The following is a 10,924-nucleotide window of genomic DNA, read 5'->3' as shown; positions in this document are numbered from 1 at the left end:
AGAATGGGTGTAAAAATTGAGTGGTATGTAAAACATCCCAAAAACTTTGATCAGATAAGCACATGAATTTAATTAATAAGTATATTTATATATATAGCAGTGTCTTCTTAAGAATTGGGCGTGGGCGAGGCAGAGATTTACAGAAGAACATGAGCATCACAAGCAAAGCGTGAGGAATTAAATGATGAGAATAAATTTTCAATAATATATTTTTGGTATATATGTAATTAATAACATTATTAAATATGCCTCACCAATTATTTGAGTTTCGCATTAATAAATTCATGTCCAATTTAGATCTGCTAAAGTTTCCTATGCCTTCGTATGAATTCTGACTGTGACACGCTGCCATGCTGGAGCGCAGGCATTTATGAAGAACACATCAACAGCTGTAAAATATACAAATTAATATTTACAAATATATCATACAATGCCTATGGATTAACTTTATCTTATATCCCAAAATTTACGTATTTAAATTCATATTTTTATAATATTAAAAATAAAAATTATTATTATCATTTTAAACATTAATATATAGGTTAAAATTTTGAATTAATAAATGATTTTTTTTTTTGGGAATTAATAACACCATCGGTTTTAGAGTCGACTAACTACGGAGGAAGCTAACGTCTTCCCCCTGCCATGAAGAGCATAAAGCTGGAATAATCAATGGAGAAATAAATATTCCAACATTTAATCAAATTAATACAGGATTTGAGATTAAATTTCATTAATTAAAATATAACATACTAATAAATTATCCCTCCAACTATGTTTTTAGGAGAAATAATTACGTGCAATGACCACACATTTAAATGACGGTTTAGATAGGTTGTCGTGCGATCCAAGACGACGCGACCTAATTCAAATAACTTGAAGGTTTAACAACATGGCTCAGGGACAACTTGAACTCGCCCTAATAAGAACCTACTTGATTGAGCCAATAGGACTTGTCTAGAACCAACAAGATCTCGCTTGGATTAGAATGAACTCATGAAGATCATAATGAATTTGAAATAAAGCCCACTCTCAACTATGACACTACTAGTCATTCTACATTTTAATTATACTATAATATCTCTTGAATTTATATTTATCCTAACACTTTTAGATACTATTTAAAAACTAATTATAATTAATATAAAAAATGCATAATTTATTATTTTTTTAACTTTTAAATTTTAAATGCATTACTTTCTTTTAATATATTTATTTCCGTAATATACATTTTATATGACATGAAGATTAACTTCTACTAAATTTAATCCTACTTATCAATTTATTGAATTTAGTAAATCATCAATAACTTTTAAATTCTTTAAATTAATACATAACATGTATAATACATTTAACCAATTTTTAATCACATAACCTTATTATTATTATTATTATTATTGTTTCTTAATCAAACTAATTATTTAATAAGAGTTTTTAAATTGTACATGAATATTTAAATTTCTTTATTAGTCTTTTGAAAAGTCTAAAATACATAAAATAAGTCATTCATGTTAAGTTAAAAATACATCTCGACTGTTTGAACAAGATATCTAAGACATGATAACATAACTAAAACAACATAGAATATCTAAGATAGAAGTACATAACTAGAAAGATAATCAATACAATTTAACTCATAAAAATCTTGTAGCATCTATATTAATAGCAATAGATTTTCGGGTTCCTAATGGGTTAAGAAATTGACACTTGGTCGAATGTTTTGTCTTAATTATTCTCTGTGAGTCACTACATTAGCCTCTATTATCTTTTATTGATCACTTTTACTAGTAGATCCCTCTTGAAAATTGTTCTAAGCCAAGTCCTTTCATGATTAGCATTTGGTGTGGATCTCTAAGTTGAATTGAGGCAGTTCCTCATCTGTTGTTCATGTTGTTGCATGAAAAATATACCATATAATCAAATAAGAATTCACCATGATGTAGCTTCTTACATTTAACACAAGACTTTGAAATGTTATTATCAGCTTGCCTATTAACTCCAATAGTATTTACTTTTATTTTCTTCATATTTGATCCTCTAGAACGAATTGTTGGTGCTACCTCTTCCAAGCTCTTTCTCTCTAAGTAAGTTGAAAATCAATTTTCTCTCATTCGGCCCCTTCCTCCAGCACTAAATAATCTTCAATCTCCAAAAATAACAATGATTGTCTGATTGAATTCTTTATTCTAGAAAGAAATCTAAAACACTTCTTTTCTGCAATTGAAACCATTTGTGTTGCATACCTCAATAATATTATAAATTCTACCTCAGAATGTATGATTGGTTTATCTCCTGCGCCAATCCAATAAACTTATCCTTCATATATCTCTGTGCCTAAAAGACAAAGTAATCTCTAAATAATTTTATAAAATTATTCTAGTTAACTTAGCCATTTGATATGTTTCCCAAACTATCTTGGCATTGTCATTGTCATCTTCTTTCAGCTTCTCCATTTAATACAAATTTAGATATAGGCAGCTTCCTCTCCTTTAAGCAAGAAATATAGTCTAAAATCTTCTCTATTTGTAACATCTAATTGTCAGTTTCTATTAGTTATGCAACTCCCTTGAATAATTGTGGTCATAAATCCTTGAACATCTTTAAATATTTGTCTATAAAAAAACTATTATTATTTTCATTAGACTGTTCTAAAGTCCTCGATAAGTTGTGTCATAGTTGACATCATATAGGCCAAGGTATTTATACTCATAGTGACATTGGGTGGTTATTCCTTTCCCACCACATGAGCATCCTCGATTTCCCTTGAGCATTCATGTCTTTGATAAAAATAAGATTATCCAGTTAGAGTTATCCTAAATAAAATCATTTGATTTACTCATTACTAAAATTTACAAATATCTTAATAGCTCTTTCATAAAGATTTATGTTAGTTAATTTAAATCTTTGTTCTAGTATCACTTTATCCATGCACGTCCCGAGGGATTGAAATTTTTAAGGAGAGAGCGGACAATCAACGATGAAAGTAAAATTTACTTACTAATTCTAATTCTAAAAGTAAGGAAAGAGCTATAAAATTGTTAAAAAATAAAAATTCATGTTCGGAGAAAATAACTTTCTCTATCTTTAGCTATTTTACAATACACAATCTCTCTTCTATCACTCATTTACCTAAAATTATTAAAACTATATAGTGAGTTATTAAAAACAGGTTAGTCAAGTAATTATACTTTAAAATTACAATAACTCAATAAAAAAGAAGATAATATACGTGATGATATTTTCTATTATCTTATAAAAATCATATAATAATCTAAATAATATATTCATGTCATTTACACATTTAAAAAATCTAAATTTTTTATATGCATTAACTTCTATTTTATTTATGCTTAATCTTTTTGTATTTATTATAATTCACATTCCTAAGTTTATAAATTTATTTTAGGAGTATTGTCTAAACATAATATATCACACCTCTAACTTAATATATACTTCTTCCATACATTGTGGCACATAATAAGTCTTAGTACTCACGTACAAGCATTTATATATATAATATTTTAATTTTATTATTCATAGTGCCTATGGCTATCTACTAATCAATAAATGCACTTCTAATAAGATCTAAAAATCGTGTAATAATCTAATATTTTCATTAAAAAATCATGCAATTATTGATCATACCTATTTTATGCCTAATAATATGAAAAATCTATTATAGTATAAATCTCAGTAGTATAGAACATAAATTTGAAAATTTGAAATCAAGAATTTACTCGGAAGTAAGAAATATTATTGTAATTTAGAAACATAATTACTCATAAATTTTCTTCTTTAGATATTGATCTTAAACGAATTATTTTGGTGTTTCTACCTAAGCCTATAATCAATGATATCCAAAACATGGTCCCTTGCATGAAATTAAAAGCATAGATGTATTAAATAGTAAAAAAGTTAGTCCTCCTTCAGTAATATAACCTTCTATTCTAAAATTTTGAGCAAGATCTCTAAAATAAATTAACCAAAAATTCTTCCATAATGTATGTATTTATTTAAAATAAATTCTAAATAAAAACCGCTATTAGGTGTTTTTTTTAATTTTAATTATACCTAACGTCTAAATTACATTTAACAAATCTTTAACTATATAATCTTCTTATTATTACTATTTTAATTTCTTAATCAAATTAATTTATTTAATATAAGTTTTTAAAATTGTCCATCAAAATTTAAATTTCATTACTAATATTAAAAAAAATAATCCAAGATGCATAAAATAAGTTATTGTTCTTGGCTTCATAGAAGACTAACCACCTGCTCGAAATGTGCTCTCACTTTCACCTCCTCATATTGAGCCCGCACATGATGAATCGGTGTGCTTCTCCTGCATAGGTTGTGCGCCAACACAATACAACCTGCATCTCCGCAAGGCTTCAGCACTCCTCGTCTCACTTTGATGCTCCACTTCGACACTCCAACATCGTCACTCCCGCATGAGAGTTGACACCCTCACCTCCTTCACTCCAAAAAACTTCAAGTATTTTGTGGAGGCAGTGACTTGAAAGGGTGGGCTTGTCGTGGAGGCAACGAGCCAACAAATGGGTATGTCATGGAAGCAGTGACCAGAGATGGTAGGCATGTCATGAAGGCAACGACCCAAATGATGTGTATGCCATGTTTGCAATGATCTAAAAGATGGGCATGTCATAGAGACAACGACCCCACAGATACGTATGTCATGAAAGCAGTGACCCGAAAGGGTGGGCATACTGTGGAGGCACCTCGCTGCCCGTCCTCCTCTCTCTCGCTAAGTTTAGTCTCCCCTCGTTTTGTCTCCCACATATTTGTAACACAAGCCTTACAAGGGATTTAAAAACAACGGGTGTTACATCATCAACATTTTGATTAACATGGGAAGCTCAATAAAATTATTTACAGAAGAAGAATATTGATTGCCCTAACCTGATGCAAAACATAGGACTTCCTTTTGGCTTTTTTTGGAGGATGAAGAAAAGGTAACAGGAATAATCATATGGTCAATCACTTCGAAAGAAGGCAAAAGAAAATTCATAGTAATGGCCAACTTCACCATATCAAATGCACAAATGAATTATTATGTTATCCTTAGCCGAACTCTTTTGAATTCTTTCAGGGTAATCATCTCTACATATCAAGCCATCATGACTTTTTGCGCCTGGTCAATAGCTAAGATGTTAGGTATTGCCATTAATGTTGCTTATTACAAACTTAATGTCTATAAAAATGTTAGGCCAATTAAGTAAATTATCAAAGCCAATTCTGTATTGTTGGCTGCCATTTTCTTGTGAGATCCAAAACCTCCTAAAATGGAATTCATTAGAAAAGTGCAATATCCATAATGGATCTTAAATGTAATTTAGTGATTGTTTAAAAGTCAAATGATAAGTGAAAAAATGTACATTATCTTCACAAGTTTGAACTTTGCCTTACACCGCAGGTAGTTAATCATCATTTAAGAATTGGCACTCTACTTAGTGGGGTGATCTGATTAGAAGAATAGATGAGAAACATAAAACTAAGTTGACTGTTGTTGAGATGAGAATGCTTAGGTGGATGAGTGACTTGACACTTTGAGACAATATGAAACGAATGTATCTATGAAAAGGCTGGGGTAGCTCCAACACGACAAACAAAATTAGAGAGTCATCTTAGATGGTTTGGTCACATTAAACGTCGATCATCTGATGATCTGATTAAGAGAGTAGATGTTTTAGATTCGACTTGTGTTGAGAAAAATAGAGGTAGACCAAAAAAGACTCGGGCATTTTGTATGAAAAATGATCTTAATTTATTAGAGTTAAATGAAAATATGACTTTCAATAGAACACAATGGAGAAAAAGGATTCCTGATCACAGTTAGTGGGATGAAAACTTCTTGTTGTTGTTGATGTGGTTGTAAGAATTGACACTGCAATTTAGTAGTCAATTTCTTAATCATCAGCTGGCTCGATGCATTGTTTGGGTATCATTAAACTAGAATGTATTTTTTATCTTCATAAAAGTCATATTTACAATTGGGACAAATTTTTTTTGTAATAATATAATAATATCTTTAGAGAGAGAGAGAGGGAGGGAGAGAGGGGGAGAGAGAGAGAGGGAGGGAGGGAGAGAGGGGGAGGGAGAGAGAGGGAGGGAGAGAGGGGGATGGTGCATGAGATTAGTGGACAATGATTGCCCAATTATGAGTAGAATAACAATGGAGGAATAGGCAATCAAGTAAAGGACAAATACCAACATCGAGATGACGAAGACGGTATGTTTGCGTAGCTGCAGCTGCGCTGCCTCAAGAAATTTTTGTGGATAAACTGCTACGGGGAAGTTGACTGTCTATTCAACTGTGGAACAGTTGTTTCTAGAAAAAATGACCATACTATCCCTATTTAGTAAATTTATTTGTAACAGAACTATGACGCTCATATATTCAGGTCTAGAGAACTCAGAACCAACTATATTTGCCTTCTTTCTCTCATTATTCAACAAGACTTAAGTACCAACATCCACCATAGGGCTGCCAAAAAAGCTCGGAGTTCGCGAACAGTTCGTGTTCGATTCGTTCGATAAGCAAACGAGACGAACGCAAAAAAAATTTTTCGTTCGGTTTGTTAAACGAATTAAACACGAACAGTGATGCGTTCATTCGTGTTCGAATGTTAATGTTTGAAATATAAAATAATTTAAAATAGTTACGTATAAAAAATAAAAATATTTATATATTCTAAAAATTTATCATATTTTAAATAATGTAAACAAATTTTAATATTTTCGAATAATTCGAACATTTCAAACAAATCAAACAATTCGAATAATTCGAACAATTCAAACAATTCAAACCATTGATATAATTCAAAAAATTCAAACATTTTGAACAATTCAAACTTATTTCAAACAAATCAAACCGAACACGGGAAACAAATTGAACGAACATATTCAAACACGATTAATTTCAAACGAACCGAGCACAAGCACACGTTCTGTTCGTTTGTGTTCAGTTTGTTTACAAATGAAAAAACCCTTATTACCCTGCCCTAAGGCGGAAGCCCTAACCAGTTCGCCCTTTCCCCTCTCGCCGCTCCCTCCTCTCCAAAGCACGCCGCTCTTTCTCCTCTAGTTTCGGCAGCTCCTTCTCTCAAGAACGTGAAAAGCTTGACTGCGAGAACACTCCTCATCTCAAAATCGCAAAAAGCTTCTCTCGCCGAGAAGCCTCCTTCTTCTCGTCTCAAAATCGCAACTCTCGGTGAGAGTTCTCGGCTTGTTAAATCGTCCAGTTTTCTTTTCTTATTTTTTTATGTAAGATATTTTTTGCTTGAATAATTGGATGTAATGACTAATGATAAAAAAATATTTTTATTAAAGTTCGCTATTTTTTTTTTATAGTTTGAGGATTAATTAATAATTCTTATATATTTTATGAAAATATATTTCAATTTTTAAAAGATAAAATGATGTATTTCAATTTTTAAAAGATATGAGAATTAATATTTAAATTGTTGTCTATTTAACAATTCAAAAAATATATACAAAATTGAAAATTTTCAAATATTTCAAAAATTTCTAACAATTCGAATTCAAATGATTCAAACAATTCAAACTAATTTTGAACAAATCGAACCGAACACAAACAGACCCTTCACGAACAATTTCGAACACGAGCTTATTTAAAACAAACTATATTTCAAACAAACCGAACACGAACACGAGCACTGTTCGTTTGTATTCGGTTCATTTACACCCCTAATCCACCATAAAGCAACCATTTAAGCTTTATTTCTTCAATCTTAATATAAAATTAATTTACACGTGCCGCAATAAAAAAATTGAGAATTTGATAAATTAATTAATTACAGACAGTGCGCCTCCGAAACATTGATATTTATAAATTAAGCATCCAACATATTTTTTCAACTACCGGACCGATGCATTTACACGTGCCACAATAAAAAAAATTGAGAATTTGATAAAAATGAATAAATGGTTTTATCATGAAATTTGATATTTGAGCGAGAATTTGAAAAATAGATGAGATGATGCTTGATTAGTAAATAATAATGTTTTGGGTGCTCTATATGTAATTGCCCCTGCAAATTATGGATAAACTAAACATAATTGCCTTACAAAAAGACAACACAGATAATAATAGATTTGAGTTAAATTTATAGTATAATGCACCTCTTGCTTTCCGTTAAAACATTCAAAGCATCGACATAGCGTTTATACTCTAATATAATCACATTTCATAAAATATGTTGAAATAAAAAAAAAAAAAAACATCTGATTTATTAACGCAACACAAGAACAGAGACTTAAGACAAGTAATCATCAAACTACAGAATAAAGTCATGAGCGCTAACAAGAGAAATAGAATCATAAATGGAGTAAAAACTCATTTCAAAATTGAATTTTGACACAATTAGAAGCATGTTGTTTACTTCAATATCCTAAAAGGTTGGTTTTTTGGGCTCTTACAATCTACCTTTATTCTGCTCTTCTGCTGTGCTTTGAAGCTGGCTGTTTCCTGGAATGGTTTCTGCTCCATAACTCCAACCACCGCCCGTATTTCTTAACCTTTTTTCTCTTATGCTTTTCATAATCTTCACGGCTGAGAGAAGATGAAAAATTTTACATTAAGTACAAATAAATGAAAGTATCACCTTCTAAATCTGAAAATCTGAAACTCTAAATAAATCCTCAATAAAAAAAGGGATATTTACAGACTCGCCATCCAATTCTTAAGTATTTACATATCTAATAGCTAAACTTTGATTTTTTTACATGAATATCACTTAAATCTTTCATATTATATCCAAAATACCACTAATTTTACTTTTAAAAAGTGAAATGCCCTTTTTCATGCATCAGTAAGGTGGAATATATGTATGGGTGTTAGGTATGTGAATAGATAAAAATTGAGTGGTATGCATGTAAATCTTCCTAACAAATATCTGATGAAATTTTATTATCAGCAGCACAATAACGATTATGAGACACATTGGCAGATTTGCCATTTCATCGATCTGCTTCAGGTACAGTGCTTCTAACTTTCTAGAATACAGTCTAGTGAGGGTAAGAAAATCATTATTCTAGTACATCAGAAGGGGGGTAGTCAACCTTTAGACTTGTATCATGAGATTTTTTTTTTCTTTCTTTCAGCAGAACATTTCCAGTTGAGGTAGTTTCAAATACTGGTTTTACAAGAAGAAAATGAACTTACTTTTCATCCAGGACATAACCAATATTCCTTTTTGAATTGTATTGAATCTCATTCATCTGCATAACCTGGAAGTTTTGATCATCACACCTAGCAACTGCAGGCAGGCCAGGAAAATATCAAATAGATGAAAACAACGAAACTGAACGGAGGAGAAATTATTTAAGTGCTACAAACTAACCAGATGTTTGTTTCAGGATATCTGTGTCTTCAGCATAATTAATCTTTACAGAGGAGTCTTCTTCATTACAGCAGAACGTACTTCTATTAAATTCTTCAGTATAAACTGAACGGCTACCATGTTTAATGCCTTTTTTCCCCTTAGATTTTCTATTAATAGACTGTGGATGCTTTCTAGGTAGATGCCTGGAGGAGACATCAATAGCTTGAAAATTCTTGGAAGTGGAGGCTTCATGTGAGTCAGCATTGGGATCATTAACTATCCTCGTACTTATTTTTTTCCTGAAAGCTATATGTTGTTTTTTCCTTTTCATTTGCTTGTTCTTTGGACGGTGCAATGACATTAGAAATAGCATTTTGCGCCCGAAAAACCCGCCTTTTTCTGATGAGGATTTTCTAGGCGTCTTTAACTTAGATTCACTCTGGTGGCTGCTATACAACAGGTTTTCTGTGATGATATTCTCACAAGTTTCCTGTTGAATACACCAAACTGTAGTACCAGACAGAAATGACTGAGCTTATATGTAAAATAAAAGGAATTCTCTCATTCAAATAAATACCTGGTTGTGCAACAGGGTTGTAACAACAGCTTCATTTAGGGTCGAATCATTCATGGTGTTTGATTGCCTTAAAACTTCTTCAAAATCATCCCGTGACGGTGACAGATCAGTCTCCATCTTGTTACTGGTATCACCTTTCTACAAACAAAATTGAAAGAGAAATGAGATCAAACATGTCCCATCCAAGTCCTTGAATAAAAGACATTGAATGAATATTTGAATTACCTTATTATTATCACCATCAGAAGGAAGCTTAGAATCCATCAAAGGAAGAGGTTTTGTTGGCTCATGTGATAGTGATGTGTGGTGTATATTGGTAAATTCCCCATCATTAATTTGCAAATTTGAATATTTTGTTTCAACCTTTTCATCCTTATTAAAAAATAAACCTTCGGACTTGACTGATTCTTGCAATGAGGCATCCATTGCAGGAACAAGTTCAATGTGAGGTCTATCATCCTTAGGCTGGATGGAGCTGTAAATAGCAGTACTTGGCTTTATTTCCACCAAAGGGATCTCTTTATTTGCAGCAGGGCTTGAAAAATCAGATTTAGGGACAACTTCAGCTGCCCCTTTAACTCCAGATGTTCTATTCCGAACATAGAATAACATATATGCTTCCCTTGAAAGAACAGTTTGCTCACTGACTTCTGTCACCTGCAATCAAGTTCTATGTCACAAATCTTGAAGCTGAAGTCCAGTGTTTGCTAGGAAAACACACAATTTTTATGCGGAAGTGCCTACCAAAATTAAAAAAAATGAAAGCAGAAATACAAAATCGTAAAAATAAAAAAATAAAAAAATAAAAAAGAAAGAAAAAAAGAGAGCAAAAAAAGACTTGTGTAATTCAATTAAACCTTAGCCTATGCCCATGAAAAATGAGAGAATCCGATCCATCAGAAATTAAACATAATTGTGTAAATAAGAGAGGCACAAGAAAACACTTTTCCAAACCCAAATACAACCAATCTCACCATAA

The 10,924-nt window shown here is 31.4% G+C and overlaps 1 protein-coding gene across 1 annotated transcript; it reads right to left on the bottom strand.

Annotated features, from left to right (window-relative positions):
• Nucleotides 1-8,274: 8,274 nt before the first annotated feature.
• LOC110021726 (ubiquitin carboxyl-terminal hydrolase 23-like) lies at nt 8,275-10,602 on the bottom strand (the record flags this gene model as incomplete). Its single annotated transcript, XM_020720338.1, is given in 5 exon segments — nt 8,275-8,596; nt 9,209-9,302; nt 9,387-9,858; nt 9,946-10,083; nt 10,171-10,602. Coding segments are annotated over 5 exon segments (1,260 nt in total), but the record flags the coding sequence as incomplete, so codon positions are not given.
• Nucleotides 10,603-10,924: the final 322 nt, after the last annotated feature.

This window comes from Phalaenopsis equestris, unplaced genomic scaffold (genome assembly GCF_001263595.1).
Source record: "Phalaenopsis equestris unplaced genomic scaffold, ASM126359v1 Scaffold000140, whole genome shotgun sequence".
NCBI lineage: Eukaryota > Viridiplantae > Streptophyta > Magnoliopsida > Asparagales > Orchidaceae > Phalaenopsis > Phalaenopsis equestris.
Note: the sequence above shows the minus strand (reverse complement) of the source record. Positions and strands in the feature narration are given on the sequence as shown.